The 16569-nt window shown below is 39.3% G+C and overlaps 1 protein-coding gene across 1 annotated transcript; it reads right to left on the bottom strand.

The window, feature by feature from the left end:
* Positions 1-4066: 4066 nt before the first annotated feature.
* LOC147502799 (uncharacterized) lies at positions 4067-6230 on the bottom strand. The gene is made up of 3 exons (XM_086604614.1): positions 5880-6230; positions 5187-5365; positions 4067-5030 (listed from the first exon to the last, which is right to left on the bottom strand). The coding sequence occupies exons 1-3, from the start codon at positions 6228-6230 to the stop codon at positions 4067-4069; spliced, it is 1494 nt and encodes a 497-aa protein (XP_086460740.1).
* Between the last annotated feature and the right edge of the window lie 10339 nt (positions 6231-16569).

Below are 16569 nucleotides of genomic sequence, written 5' to 3'. Positions count from 1 at the left end.
TAGGCTGCTTCGCCTACCCTTGTTCCCTTTCTGATGAAATATTATTGCACTATCTCTGATACTAGCTTCCTTAATTATTAATACCTACTTTTGCTTTTGACATAAAAACAAATTTATGTCGATATTCGACACTCGACATCCACATTGTATTTAAATATTATTCCTAAAAACATACCTTTACTTCATCCGTATTCTGGTGTCGATCAATCAACCTCACATATTCCATATTTCTGCATTCGCCTTTATGCTCAAACTTAGATTTTACCGACCTGAGTTTGCATTTCTGCCAAGGATAATATTTTATTGACCTGGTATCGAGATGAAGATCTACAGATCACCAGGATTTTCTTTGACCCGATCTTGACATTTCTGCCAAGAACTGGATTTTATTGACCTGAACTTGCATTTCTGCCAAGAACATGATTTTATTAACCTGGTATCGAGATGAGGATCTACGGATCACCAGGATTTTTTGACCCGAACTTGACATTTCTGCCAATAACTGGATTTTATTGACCTGAACTCGCATTTCTGCCAAGAACATGATTTTATTGACCTGGTATCGAGATGAGGATCTACAGATCACCAGGATTTTTTTACCCGAACTTGATATTTCTGCTAAGAACTGGATTTTATTGACCTGAACTCGCATTTCTGCCAATAACAGGATTTTATTGACCTGGTATCGAGATGAGGATCTACAAATCACCAGTATTTTGCTTGCCCTATTATCATTCATATAATTCTAGAGATACAAATATTGGTTATACACGTATCAACATTGATTTCGAGAATGATAATATTTTTATTGATCGTATGACCTTGATAACAAAAAATTACATCATGATACTGGAAATATTCTTTATTGATAAAATGCTTTCAAATTGCTTACATTTTGAAGCTTTGGTAATATTACACCTTCATCCGTTATTAAGTAGTAAGCTCCATTGATCCCGACTTTGTGAATGATGTAAGGCCCTTCCCAGCTTGCTGCTAGTTTGCCAGCCCCTTTTTCTTTAGTAGCTTGAGTAACCACTTTCAGGACCAAATCTCCTTCCTGAAAATGCCTTTCTCTTACTTTCTTATTGAAAGCTTTTCTAAGCTGCCTATGATAGGTGTCGAGCTTTAGCCTTGCTTGATCCCTTATTTCCTCGAGATTAAGAACTTCTGAAGCCATTCTCTCATTATTCTGACCACTCTTTATCATCTTTATTCTGGATGTCGATACCACCATTTCTGATGGAGTTACTGCCTCCATACCATAAGCCAAAATAAAAGGTGATTCACCCGTGGCTGTTCGAGGTGTTGTTCTATAAGCCCATAAAACACTATTTAGCTCATCCACCCACATACCCTTCTTGTCTTCTAATTTTTTCTTGATATTATCCATAATGGTCTTATTTGTTGCCTCTTCCTGCCCGTTACCTTGAGTATAGTATGGCGCATATGTGAAGTGCTTAACCTTGTCAGATTCCAAGAAAGCTTTCACCTTCCCACCTTCGAACTGTGGACCATTATCTGATATAATAGCATAAGGCAACCCATATCGATATATGACTCGTTTGAAAAGGAAATTTACGACATCCTTTTCTTTGATATGTTGTAGAGCTATGGCTTCTACCCATTTTCTAAAATAATCTGTGACTACCAATATGAACCTTCTTTTGCCCCTCCCTGGTGTAAGCGGACCGACAATATCCATACCCCATAGAGCAAAATGCCATGGGTTTGAAACACAATGTAACTCTTCAGCTGGGACATGTATGGCCTTCTCATGAATTTGGCACTGCACACACTTTTTTGCATATCGAAGACAATCCCTTCGCATTTGATGCCAAAAATATCCCTGTCTTGTGATTTTATTGGCCAATGACCTACCAGCTGAGTGGTTTGCACATTCCCTTCGTGAAGCTCAACAATTATTAGTTGTGCTTCCCCATACGATACACATTTCAAATGTGGACCTCTAGGATTCTTTCGATACAACTCACTATCAATCAATATATATCTTTGGGCGCCCGATTTGATTCTTTTGGCCTCATTTTTGTCCTCCACTAATTTCTCGCAAGCCAAATATGAAGTATATGGTTCCATTCATGACGCCCCCAGTGTATCAATCTCCATAACTGCTAATCCTTCAATGTCGATGCTCGGCTTCTCTTGAATGCTGATATGCAGAGTACGACCCTCCGTGTTTTCTAGCATTGTTGCCACATATGCTAAAGCATCCGCATATCGATTTTCATTCCTATTGAGATGCTGCAGTCTTATTTTACTGAAATCCTTCAACTTAGACTTTATAAAATTCAAGTAATCGACCATGTTTTCACATTTTGTTGAGTATCCTCCATTAATCTGGCTGACCACGAGCATCGAGTCACTAAAAATCGATAACTCCTTTATATTGAGAGATTTAGCCATCTCGAGACCAGCTATCAAAGCCTCATATTCACCCTCATTGTTTGATGCATGGAAACCCAATGTTATTGCAGTCTCGAGTCTTTGATTTTTAGGAGTAACCAACACTACTCCTATGCTCCCTTTCCTCCAGAAGATCCATCAACAAATAGTCTCCAACTATTTGCTCCAGCCCATGGATCGTCTGTATCGACAACATCATCAAGCTCTTGTAGCATTGCGAACTCTTCTTCTTCCATGCCCCAACTGGCATCTTCAGATGGAAAATCAGCCAGGAAATCGGCTAACACCTGACTCTTTTCCGATATGCGGTTTCAATACTCGACTCCAAATTCATTTATTAGTACCGACCACTTAGACATCTTTCCTGATTTAGCGGTTTTGCTAAAGTCTGCTTTAGCGCTAGATTCATCATTACTATCACCGAATGTGCTTGAAAATAAGGCTTTAATCTTTGAGATGAGAATAACAATGCTAAGGCATACTTTTCTATCATCGAATATCGAGTCTCGGCCTCGAGCATCGTTTTACTTTGAAAATACATTGGTTTTTCCATACCATTTTCCACCTTCACGAGGACAGAGCTTATCACAAATTCTGATACAGCCAAATAAAGAAGTAAATTTTCTCCTTCATCTGGCTTTGTTAGGGTTGACATTTCTTGCAAATATTTCTTTAATTCACAAAATGCATCTTCACACTCCTCATTCCAACAGAACTTGACATTCTTTTTAAGTAATTTAAAAAGTGGCTTACAGCGATCAGACGTTCTGTAAATGAATCTATTGAGCACCGCTATTCTTCCCGTCAGCCTTTGTATTTGCTTTCGAGTTGTAGGTAATGACATTTGTTGAAGTGCTCGTATTTGATCAGGATTAGCATCGATACCTCACTTCGTAACGATATAACCCAAAAATTTCCCAGAACTGACCCCAAAAGTATATTTTTCAGGGTTCAGCTTCATATTAAACTCCCTCAATATTCTGAACACTGTATCGAGGTCCTTTATATGATCACCATCTTTCATAGATTTGATGACCATGTCATCGATATAGACCTCAACAATACGCTTGATGAGTTTTTTGAACATCTTTTCCACTAGCCTTTGATACGTGGCTCCCGTATTCTTCAACTTTAGACACTTCTTATTCACATCAGTAAAATCGACACATATTCGAACTCGACCATCCTTCTTAGGTACTGCCACTATATTTGCTACCCATTCAGAATGCTCAACTTCTTTAATGATGCCATTGTCTACCATTTTTTGTATCTCTACTTGCACCGCTTCTTCGTACATTGGTCTCACATTTCTATACTTTTGATGCACTGGCTTTGCATCTTCTTCTATATTTAACTTGTGCGAACATATTTCTGGATCAATACCGGTGAGATCCGACATTGACAACGCAAAAACATCCTGATTCTCTTCCAAAAATACTATAAACTCTTTTCTTATATCTTCAGCCATTTTTGTGCCTATGAACGTATAATGCTCCTCTTTCCTTTTACCGATACTAACCTTGTCCACCACTTCTATTGTTTTCCTTTCCCATGGTGGCTCCTCATGCTTACTCATCTCCTGAGTGAACTTTATCTGCTCCTGTATCTGTATGTTGGTATCGGCAGACAAAGTTTGCTGTAACTGCTAAGCAGAGTTTTCTAAGATGCCCCCGGTGTCTTGGCTTTTCCCCTTCATCAGTCCCTTCAATGTAACAAAATTACACTTTTCTAATTCTGATTGATCTCCCCTTATCTCGTGCAATCCATATGCAGTTGGGAATCTGAGTACTTGATAAAATGTACTGGGTACAACCCGCATTTTATGTATCCGTTTCCTCCCCAGCATCGCATTGTGATCAGATTGGCGCTTGATGACCACGAAATTCGTCATTACCATTTGAGGCCCAGCTTGAACTGGTAGTTTTATCTCCCCAGTAGGTTTGGTAGAAGTCCCATTAAAACCATATAAATTGAACTTTGGTGGTTTTAAATGCGTCTCATCGAGACCAACTCCTTTGAATGCTTTCCAAAATAAAATATTAACTGAACTTCCACAATCTACCAATATCTTTTGTACATCATAGCCCGAAATACGCAGAGTGATTAGCAACGCATTATCATGTGGCAACATTACCTTAGACAAATCCTCCGGTACGAACATAATTGCTCCAAGAATGCTAGAAGATATCAATTGCTGACTTATTGGCACTGGATCGATATTAACTTCGAGAACTTCTTTCACCGTCGAAATCTTCCTTATCTTGTCTCGAACAATCTTTTTCTGAGGAATTTCTCCCTTGTAAATCATGTTTATTACGCCCAATGGCTTTTCTCTTATGGTTGCTGTTTCTGCAAGCCTAACATCGGCACGAAATTCTCTTAGTTTCCCATCTTTCATAAGCCTGTCTATCTCCTTTAATAACTGGAGACACCTATTTGTCTCGTGGTTCTCAATCTTGTGAAATTGGCAATATGACTTTCCTTTAATCTCTCTAAGAGTGTATTTCGGCCACATCACAAAATCTTTCTTTGCTATTCGCCGCAAAATATCCTCTAGCATTGAATTTAGAGCTATGAAATTACTAGGATCAAGCTCCTCTTTCAATGTTCTGTCATATTTTCTTTGCTGTTGAGACTGATTATCTCGATTTGTAAAATGCTCCTAAGGCCTTTTGTTATCTGACCTCGAGGAGTCTCGATTCTCATATCGATCATTATTATCTTTCTCTTTTTTCCATGTATCGGTGACTTGCAACACCGCTTACACCGTAGCGGTTCTTAACCCTTCTTCTACTATAATATCTCTATCCACTTTATCATACAACTCTTGCAAAGTTTTTACTTCTTTCCTCAACAAATACTTATGCATATAAGAACCTGGGATTACCCCTGCTTGAAAAGCTATGACTGCTGTCATCTCTAACTCATCCAATCTTTCCACCGCCTGTGTTTCAGCCTTGAATCTTGTTAGAAAATATTTTAATGACTTTCTTTGCTTGCTTCAACTGGAATAATGCTGACACTTGCTTTGGCTTCACCCTCTGATGACCATAATTAGTCAGGAACCTTTCTTCAATCTCTCTGAAACATGAAATGGATCCTTCTGGAATTGTGCAAAACCACTTCAATGCTTTTCCTTTCAAGCTTGATGAAAATGACCGACATAAGACAGTATCCCAATATTCAGTGCCCTGATATATCGAGAACTGATGTCGATAAGTAAACATATGGTCCATGGGGTTCGTAGCTCCTTCATATTGGCTTAATTTTGGATTCTTGAACTTCAAAGGTAACGATGCCCTCTCTATCTCCTTTCTTAATGGGTTTCTACCAACATCATCTGCCAGCTTTCTTATCGATGCTGAGACTGTTTCCAACAACTGATTTCATAACTACTTTTGCATCATTTCTTGCACCATCTCCTTCGTGACTAAGGCTTTATTTTCTTCTTCATTCACCTCTTTTGGAGTTATTCTCGTTACAGATTGTACTTCCTCGATATAACTCCTTTTCCTTTCCTCGAGATGGCTCTTTCTCACTATCGGAGTTTCTGAACTCGACTCCTCATCATCCTTCTCATACATGGCATCTTCAACACGTTTCTCCTTCTCTTCCCTTATCAATTTATTCTCAGCCATTAACATTTGGTTATGCTTTTCTAATTCATTCATCCTTCTCAACAAATCTTTTAAAGACACTTCTTTCTCTTGCAATTCTTCTGCTTCTTCTATCATCCTACTTGTTGATCTTCGAGTTCTTCGTTCCTCATTCATAGATATAGCCTGAGAAGTGCTTCCCTCATTCACCATCATTGCCTTACTTGTTGTAGCACGCTTTGGAGGCTTCTTGATTACTCTTTCTAACCAAACTTCAATTAATGGATTCAACCAAAGAAAAAGAAAACGAAAATCACACTCTCGATCTTTGTCTTTGAACCCAGACGGCGCCAATGTAGTGATCCTATTAATCACTAACAATTAACGAGAACGATGAAACTAAAGATGAGAAAATGAATGCTAAATTGAAATGGAAACCTAGTTTTATTAAGGTGTAACAATGGCGGTTACAATTTCCTCACTTTCTCTCTCTGCTCTCGTTCTTTTCCAATGATTTTGTGTAATGACTTTGGAATGAATCTATCTCTCTCTTTCCAGTCTATTTATAGTGCTTTCAGAACACCTTTGACCAATCAACTCTTGCCGCGTGTCCCTCTTCTTCCTCCTCCCTTTTTCCCGCCTTCTACCTGTAATCCACAAACTTAATTAACATTTCGTGATATACCATAATATTTCATGTTGGAATATCGGTATGACGATATTTGCCCACGACAAGAAGTGTTATTCAATTAGCCATGGGGCTCTACTCTTCCTTACTGAATTCATTCTATGGGCGAAAGAGTCTCGCGCCAGGAGCACTGCTGTAACCAGTTCTGATCTCAAGCACCTAACCTTTGTTGTGAGGACTTATTCGCCATCGGCAGGTAATAATAAATTTGCGTAAAGGGTGGATGCCTTACTAAATAGGAGCACTTAGCTATCCCTAAAATGATTCAACCGAAAAGCGATAGCTAATGGCAGTAGAGAAGAAAGATAGGGCATTAAGCAGCTTCAACTCGAGAAGCAGCATCCCCATCCGAATCCAACGTACTGAAGAGGAGACCTTTTGCTCTGGAGTTCATAGTTCATTCCGCACAACAATCTGACCCAAGGAAGGGCTTTTAATCCTATAGCCTACTCTCCTGTTGACTTTTGTCTTTCGAATTAAGCTTACAATTGAGGTCAGTGAGAAGCTTGTAAGTTCCACCTTAAGCTATAGGGCTTCCCTAGAGGGATGCAGTGGTCGTACCGCTTCTGGGACCACGATATGCAACACCAGGGGCTGCTTTTCCAACAGGAGTTTGATACCTTGACTCCTCCGCAGGTAAGCTTGTTCTTATGCGATATTTCCTTCTTTGTTTGTGTTAATGACCGATTGATGCTATGTAGATCACCTGGAGGCCCTTTGGAGATAGGCCTTACGCTGTAGCTATATCTGATCCGTACTTCCTTGCCCGAGTGGAGCTGATATACCTGGACCACGAAAAGTGGTACCTGGGTGAGCGCACGCTGAGGCTGTTTGGGATGGAGCTGCCTGTCTATGTCCCGAACTGAAAAAACAGAAGGAACCGAAACTGGACAGTGCTTGCTTGTCGTTGTTCCCTTTCTTTAATTTGCTTTATCTCTTTAGCGTTCAAAGGGCTTCAAAACAAACTCTTTCCTCTGTCTTCCGTCCGTTGGCTAGGGAAATGACTTCGATCTATAGACCATTTCTCCTTAGTGAAAAGGTGTCTTCAATATATCCCATGCCCTAGCACTTTAGCCCGTTCTGTCCCCAACTCTTTGCTCTCTAGGTTAGCTATAGGTCAAGTTCTCCCATATATAGCCGGAGACACACCAAAAGAAACTGGGAATCCGCAAGGAAGGATAGACATCTTTCGACAAGATTATTTCCGCTCAAACAGGTTCCATTGCTTAGTTCTCCTGTGCCCTAGCTGAGCCTTCTTGCTTCTTAGCTGCGCTTGTGTTTGGTGAGGCAACTAAAGCTCTTACTTCTAGTTGGTTGAATAGCCTCCTACCCTATGAGTTTTTATCTATGTATTTTCCATTCGGTTGGTTATTGTTTAAAATAACTAACTCATATCATTCCTTTGCTTATGTTATTATGTTCCTTCTTCCGGCTGGAAAAGCCTTTCGTTATCTTATTAGATTCCTATTCCTTCCCGCCTTTCCTAACCATGCCCAATCCTAGCCTACTCACCACCTTGCTCCAAGATTGAAGTTGGAACTAGGAGTCCTAAAATCTTAGTGAAAAGGAGATTGGCATGTATGTGTTCAAAAGGTGGAAAACTGGCAGGATTTACCAAGTCTAATTTAACGGGACCCTAGCCCGTCCTGAACCAACGTTCCATCCTGAAAAGAGAGCCCAGGAGTCTTCATCTCTTACGGAAAAACTGCTGGAAGGAGATGAAACGCCCATATATGTTGGACATATTTCGTAACAAACCCACCGAATACAATGGACAAAATCCTTTGCTACAACTGAAGGTAGATATGCTTTATCTATCTAATATAAGATATGCTTTATCTAATAAAGGGTTTCCAAGTTGAGGGGGAGACTTGGACTGAGGCTTTATAAGGGTTTCTATTCTCAAAAGGAAGCCCCGGAGAGTTAATAGAAAAGAAAAACCGTACCTTTGTGTTTGGTTGATGAACCGCAAGCTATAGAGAGGTTTGTTTGGCTGATTTGTTTGCTCTCCATTACTCTTCTCACATATGTATCTAGAGTTGTGATTACTTGTGATGCTATTTTGAGAGGAATAAAATTCCCAAACCAAAATCCAAATTGATTAAAGTTGTTCCTGCTAAAGGAAGAGTTATGCTTGCTGAGATTGCAAGACGAAGGTTTTAACATCAAGGACTACAAGTGGAGAAGTGTGATATTCGAAAGAGTCAAAGATAGAAGGAAGAATGCGGTATTCGGGTAATCATGGGATTTGATCCCCGTTGTGAGTAGTTCTTTCTTTGAGTCTAGCTTAATACTTCGATGTGAGCACAAGACATTGTAATACTTGATTTTATTGAGTGGATTTTTTCCACTGCTTGTGGCACAAGGTAGTGGCGTGGATGTTTCCCAGTGATTGGGTTTACCACGTTAAAAAAATTCTCTGTGTCTTGTCTCGTTTTATTTTTCAGTTTGATTGTCATAGATAATTGTTTAATTGTTTGCTGGTGCATGATTAAATCTAATTGTGAACATTGAATTCAACGAGATTACTCTTGTCAAATCAAATCTGGGAATTTCAGGAGAGATCTCATACAACACTAAACTAACAGCTCGCTCAATGAGCATTAAAAGCAATTCTAATGAATGCCCTTATATAATATAGCATCTTTGAGTTGAACTTATCCCTCTTCCTATCCAAAACCCCCTAGAATCACAAGAAACGATTGATGGTTAATCTGGCAATTCAGTTAAGTAACTCGTTAGTCTATCAAGCTGAAACTAGGACTTAGGAAGTCTCAGGGGAGCACCTTAAGGCAATTTCATGCCATTTGTAGCCCCACGTTAGAACTCTCTTCAACCGCCTTTATAGCTAAACCTTTTTGAACACCGATTTCATCGTAAGGTTCATCCTCAACTTCTGTACAGGTTCGAGATGGGGATGCTAATTCGGATGCTTTTGAAAGAGCTGGCTTCTGTGGTTCCTTTGATTGATTCGTAAACCTATGGCTGGATTGAATCTATTAAAAGAAGGGCTTCAATAGTACGGAATACAAAATCACTTTACCTTGCATAAGATAAAGAGGTTTCCTGAATTGCTTCTTATAAGAGGTAACAGAAGGGGATCTGCAGGAGAGGGAATATAGGTAAGGTTTGGCTTAGTAAGACTGCTTGTGGGGAGCAGAAGGGATTGCCCTTGAGAAGGCAAATAGGGTGCGAGACGGGAGTCTCCTTTCCTAAGGGTGTGCTCTCAGAGGCCGGGAGGGCTAGATATGGCTTCTTATAAGAAATGGGGGTCAGAAGGAGATTGCTGATGTGTAGCATCCGGGGTAAGAGACGGCTTATTATTAGACACGGCAGATGGCTAGCAGAAGGAGGTCGGAACAGGCTTTACTTGGATAAGTTAAGGCCGGGCGTTTACGGGCTGTAAGTTCAGGGGTTGACTAAGTATTAGTTAAGGGCTACAATCAGGCGTCTTGGTATAAGAGTAAGGTTTCTTAGAAGATCTGGGTGTGGAGGACGTAGTGCGGATCTAACACATTTAGACTCAGCTTCGTTATTCAATTTTCCTTTTTACAAAACACAAACACACATTACACCCCCCATATGAAATTATTTCTTTCTGAACGAGTACGTGTCAGTGCTTGTACTCAATGCAATATAGCTAATACAAGAAGAACTATGAAACCCTCTTCCCCACTGCATAACAGCATAAGAACACCATATCTTCTTGTCGACAACGGAGCACCTAAGTGGAGAGACTTAAATATTTTCTTGGTAAGTCATAACGCATTAGAAGCGTGTTTAGTAGATAATGCTGTTTCTTTTCCAACTAGTACTATGCTTGTACTCGATGCTAAAGCATAAGATTAGTGTGAATTTATCTAGAGCAATAGGAACTTTTAAACCAAAGTCTTACATGATTAACAGTCTCAACTACAAGCCATTTGACAGAGTCTCACATCAAAGGCAGCAAATGCAACGCAGTCCATTTGCTCTGTACAATCTCCAGTCAATCATCACCTCTGCAATTTTATTCCTGCATATAGTTGACGAGTTGAGTGAGTGTTTGCTATGTATTCCTTGGCTTCACAGATTCACTGAAAAACTCTTGAAACATTCTGATGCACCTTCTAGGAAAGTTGGTCAGTAAATTACGAATTTTGTTGGTCTTGGACTCTTGGGCAATGTTCTTTGACCCCGTTTCAACAAAAGGGTAAAACACAAGACAAATAAATAACGAGGAAGGACGAATGAAATTGTGCAAATGATTTCTCAAAAAGAAAGAATATGATCTTATCAACAGTTTGATTATCTAACTCCTCACCTAGTATCCTTTAATAATTTAACGAGTAGGAAAAAAGTTAAGAAAAACTTCTAGTAGGAACGAGGAATTCAAGCTTTTATAAGAGGTGGTTCAGAGTACCTAGTGTAGAAAGTTGTATAGGAGTTTTCATGTATACAACGCGACCTGCGCTCAGATAAAGTACAAAGGGAGTGTGACCCACGCTCGTAACTAGTGTAAACAGGGCACGACCCGCGCCCCGTGTTTTTCAAGCCACCGAATTGTTTTGTTTCCTATTTTGTAAACTCTATATAAATAATTGTAATCTCTTTAGAATTCAATCAAGTAAATATACACTGAATTGAATTGAATCCTCTGGTTCTACATGGTATCAGAGCCAAACCATTGAAATCCGCTGCATTGAATCCTTGAATCGCGAACCCATTATTGAATCCTTGAATCTTAAACCCCTCTCAAATTAGTTTTTTTTTTTTTTATTTTCTTCAAAAACCTAAATCGTTTTTTTTCTGCAATGGCTGAATCTGACAACAATTATTCAAGCATCATTCATCACCACTACACCCTACAAGACAACTCAGCGTTCCCAAAAACTGTTCCGTTATATGAGTCCAACTATACCATCTGGGCTCCTCTCATGCGGATGCGGATTGGAGCAAGGGGAAAGCTTGGTTATTTGACTGGCACAAAGGTTGAACCGCTTAAGAATTCGTCCGAATATGAAGTTTGGGCAACATATAATGAAAAGGTAAAAAACTGGCTTATTGATTCTATAGAGATTTTTCTTATGAACCATTATATTCGTCTTCCTACTGCAAAAGATATTTGGGAGGCTGTGGAGAAGACCTTCTATATGATGATCTCGATGAAACTTCGAATTTTTAATTGAATACGAAGTGCTTTGAAGCGAAGCAGAATGGGAGACTTATTCCTTCCTATTACAACGAATTGGTGGCTATGTTCCAGGAGATTGATCAGAGGGTGACCTCCCAGAATAACAGTGTTGAAACTGTAGTCTATGAAACGTCCATGATGTCCAGAATGCGTGTTTATATATTTGTATGTAGACTAGATCAGGAGTATGATCAGGTGTGTGGAGAGATCCTTCGGAAAGAACTTAAATTTTCCTTGGAACAAAGCTATGCTTACATTCGTAAGGTACAATCTGAGAAACAGGCTATGGGGCGCTCTGTATCAACTGAATCCTCTGTCTTAGCTATTCATAGCAAGACAACTCCTCCATGTTTTTCTGGTCCTCCAGGCCATCCTAAAGGTAAATCAAATCCTTGGGCAGATAAAAAGTGCGGTGTTTGCGGAGATTTGGGTCATAGCAAGAAGAGATGTTATGAAGTGATTGGTTATCCTGATTGGTGGGACTTCTTGAAGCGGCCACGAAAGAATTTAAGCAAGGCCGCCATTTTTAATCTTGTGAATGGAGACAATGCTTCGGCTAGTGTTGCGCAATCATGTATGAATAGTAAGGTTATTTCGAATAGTACATGGATAATTGATTCAGGTGCATCTGACCATATGACAAATGACCCTAACCTTGTGAAAAGTCTTAGAACTTCACCTCAGACCACTGTTTCTACTGCTGATGGTACTCCAACTCCGGTTAGTGGAGAAGGGTCTATTGAGTTATCTAAAACCCTCACTCTTGAATCTGTCTTAGTTGTTCCATCCCTTGCCTATAACCTATTGTCTGTTTGTCAAATTATCCTCGCACTTGCATATACTGTGACATTCTATCCATCTTTCTGTGTTTTTCAGGACAGTCTGACTCGACCGATTCTTGGTTATGGTGTTAGAAAGGGGAAACTGTACTATCTGGATTTGACAGAAACTGACGAGAAACAAAAGAATTTTCTGGGGCAAGCTAATCAGGGAATAGGGTCGAGAATGCAAAAGAAGTTGTGTGGTTATGGCATCGTAGGTTAGGTCATTTATCTTTTAGTTATTTGAAGAGGTTGCAACCTCAGTTATTTTCAGTTGTTAGTGAGTCTGAGTTTCATTGTGACATTTGTGAACTGGCCAAGAGCCACCGTATTTCATATTCACCAAGTATTAATATATGTCCTGTTCCTTTTATGAAAATTTATTCTGATGTTTAGGGTCCTGCCAAAGTTTCTATATTTTCTGGAGCTAGATATTATGTGACTTTTATTGATGATTGCACTCGCATGACGTGGGTGTCGTTACTGAAAAACAAAAGTGATGTATATGAGATGTTTACTGATTTTTACAAAATGGTGGCGACGCAGTATCAACAATCTATCAGGGTCTTTCAGTCTGATAATGGTGGAGAATTTGTGAATTGAATAGCCTCATGTCTGAATTTTGCTGGTTAATTGGAATTTGTCATCAAACCTTCAATGCGGTACCCCAACAAAATGGTTTAGCCGAACGGAAGAACAGACAGTTATTGGAGGTTGTTCGTGTTTCCTTGTTTGGCATGAATGTACCTCGATCCTATTGGGGTGAAGCAGTGAAATCAGCAGCCTATGTTATCAACCGTACTCCCTCACGGGTAATTAAGTTCCAGAATCCTTATCAGAAACTCCATACACTTTTGTCCATCCCATCTATGCCTAACTTGGAGCCTCAGGTGTTTTGATATACAACTTATGTTCATATCCCACAACTAGAACAAAGTAAACTTGATCCTCGTGCGAAGAAGTGTATTTTTGTGGGTTATGTTGAGTTTCAGAAAGGGTATAGGTGTTATGATCCGATTACTGCCAAGATGTATATATCTCTTGATGTCTCATTCCATGAATCAGACCCGTATTACTCAGAGGGAGTTTCCCAGTCTTCCCTTCAGGGGGAGAGTGGTGGTGAAGGGAATCCTGATGTCTTTGGAGAATTGGAACACTTAGAGGAACGATTTGAAGTTCTTGAAGCAGAAATTGATCCTATACTGATAAAAGCAGGTATCAGCGTCTTGTAGGAAGGTTAATGTCACACCCCGAATTTCGACAGAATTCGGAAAAACATTATTTGTTCCCGACTCTTCGATCTCCGAGGTGTGACGCACTCTCAACTCCCAAAAACCCATAAACAGTTTAAATATGTGGATAATTAAAAACTAATAAAAATTTCAATTAAACAAATGTCATCTTCATTACAAAAATTCATCAAATAAGATTAGGTTACAAATCTCTTTTCAATAACTCTTTAATTAAAATTACAAATGAAAATACAAATAATATTTCCTCAACTGAAAATCTATATCACCTTAAGGAAAACAAAACCTATCTTGAAAAGCAACGCTTAACGCATGCCTGGCGAGGGAACCAATCTTCTTCAACACTAAACTGTCAAGACTTATCAACGTGTTCATTTAATGAACACACGATAAGCAAACATGCAAATCGGGTCAAGATTATAAAATGCTTTGGTGTGAGTAGCTCTAAAATACAACATATTCTTATACAAATATATACACAAACCATACGACAGTTAGTTCCTCCACCGAGGCGCCGTAACTTTCAACAACTAATACAACATCCTTAAGTACAATAATCTAGGCAGGTAGTTCCTCCACTGAGGCGCCTTAACTTCCAACAACTAATACAACATACCATACGCATAATAAAAAGGCATTTAGTTTCTCCACGAGGCGCCTTAGGTTCTAACTAAAGTACTAACCAGCCAAACATATACATTCATCTATCTATAGATATATCATTTACCAACATATTACCATAATTATATTAGTTTAGACTTTCTTTGTGTGTCCCTAAAATTCACGTCGTATCTATGTCTTACCTAGTTTCCCTGGCTACCACAATCGCTACCCAACGCCGAACATGTACATCCACATGCCTCCCCATACATAATGAACCACTCCGTGCGTAACCACCCTGAGCGGGATGCCGCACACCAGGTAAATCCTCACACTGAAGCAATTATGTAAGTAATGCCACTATTCGGCATAAAATATTGCGCATCTCGTTCTATTTTGCGAACGGAAAAATCAAGCCACTATTCGCTACTCACGATTGCCCAACACATGGGTCAATCAACATCTTATATATACAACATCTTATATATCACATAATACCACACTGGGGGCAGATCACATGAGTTGTGGTAGTCGGGTTCTAGGATTTTCATTTACGTAATTTATTCGGTGTCATACATTAATGACTCACAATCATTCCACTATATCGTCGCAGGTCAATTACCTTATTGCACTAAGCCACAATATTTAGAAATATCTTAATTATATCTCATAACCAATTTCATTCTTTCACGTGCCAATATATTATTGCACTACACCACACTCCCGTGGGCAAATATTCCTCAATACTATACTACCTCATCACATATATAATAATGGAGCGGTGATACATTTATTTCTCCAAAACTATTGCATTTAATATATACATCCCAATATATCATATGATATCACAATTGCTTCAAACGTATCGCATATATTTTTATAGCATTTTAGGAATAATATATCTCCTACAGTTTCTATCTCAGCACGTGTCAAAAATACACAACATCAATGTCAAATCTTTCTTAGATAAGGACTAACCAATTTATACAGGCTTCCACAACATTTTAGCATTGGATTTGTCCGTACAATATACAACATAAAACGTAGCACAATTAGACAGTTCACAGTCCACAATCAAAGCCCAATATATATATGTTTTACACACTACTCACGTCAAATCATAATTAGATAATGACAAACAACGTTATATAATGTTCGACAACATTTTATTATTATAATAGTCCATAAAATCAAATATGAGAAAAACTGGAAAAAGTCAACATTCCACAGTCAACGGTCAAAGTCACCGGTCAAAATCAAAGTCAACACGTCATGGTCAAAGGTCAAAGTCAACCGTCAATAGTCAACGGTCAAAGTCAACCATCAGTGGTCAAAGTCAAAGTCAACGGTCAAAGTCAACACATCATGGTGGAAGTCAAACTGTCATTTTCAAAGTCAAACTGTCGTTTCCATGTTCGACAGGTTCAGGGTCATAGCCATGGTTCATGGCTAAGGTCAATGTGTATGGCTCAAGGGCTCATGACTAAGGTAATGGTTCGGACCCAACTGGCCAAGCCCAAACCTTAGAACCCGAAAGTCTAAAACCAACTTATTTATTCTATTCGACCTAATTGGATCTATTTTAAGTTATATGGACCGGCCCCAAAACTAACTTGAAACTGGTCCAAAGAAAAGCAATTAAAACTGGCCCCAAACAATATTAGAAACTGGCCCAAAAACTTTAGACTGAACTAGCCCAAAACACAACTGAGTTCGGCCCGAAAATTAAACTGAAACCGGCCCAACAAAACAATCTAAGTTCTGGCCCAAAGACTTAAAAGAAAATAGACCAAACCAACTAAAACAAATCGGGCCCAAACAAAACTAAAACATTTCGGCCCAACCAAACCCAAAAGAAACTGACCCAGGCCCAAGCCCAGGTCGTCATCTCCTTCCTCCAGCAGCTCCACCAACCACCAAAATCCGGCCACCACCATCTCCACTCGACCACCCATTTTGACCACGCGGTTTCGAACCCCGCGACAACCCCTACCACTTTTACAAAAGCCAAAATCCTATA

Source organism: Coptis chinensis, chromosome 4, assembly GCF_015680905.1.
Source record: "Coptis chinensis isolate HL-2020 chromosome 4, ASM1568090v1, whole genome shotgun sequence".
NCBI lineage: Eukaryota > Viridiplantae > Streptophyta > Magnoliopsida > Ranunculales > Ranunculaceae > Coptis > Coptis chinensis.
This window is presented reverse-complemented; position numbering and strand designations above follow the sequence as displayed.

Excerpts from the sequence above, each read along its gene's own strand:
- LOC147502799 (XM_086604614.1), bottom strand. The coding sequence starts at position 6,230 with ATGGTGAATGAGGGAAGCACTTCTCAGGCTATATCTATGAATGAGGAA. Across the intron at positions 5,366-5,879 it reads CGAGAATAACTCCAAAAGAG|GCGGTGGAAAGATTGGATGA; the intron begins GTGAATGAAGAA and ends GCTGAAACACAG. Across the intron at positions 5,031-5,186 it reads GGGTTAAGAACCGCTACGGT|AACATTGAAAGAGGAGCTTG; the intron begins GTAAGCGGTGTT and ends AAAATATGACAG.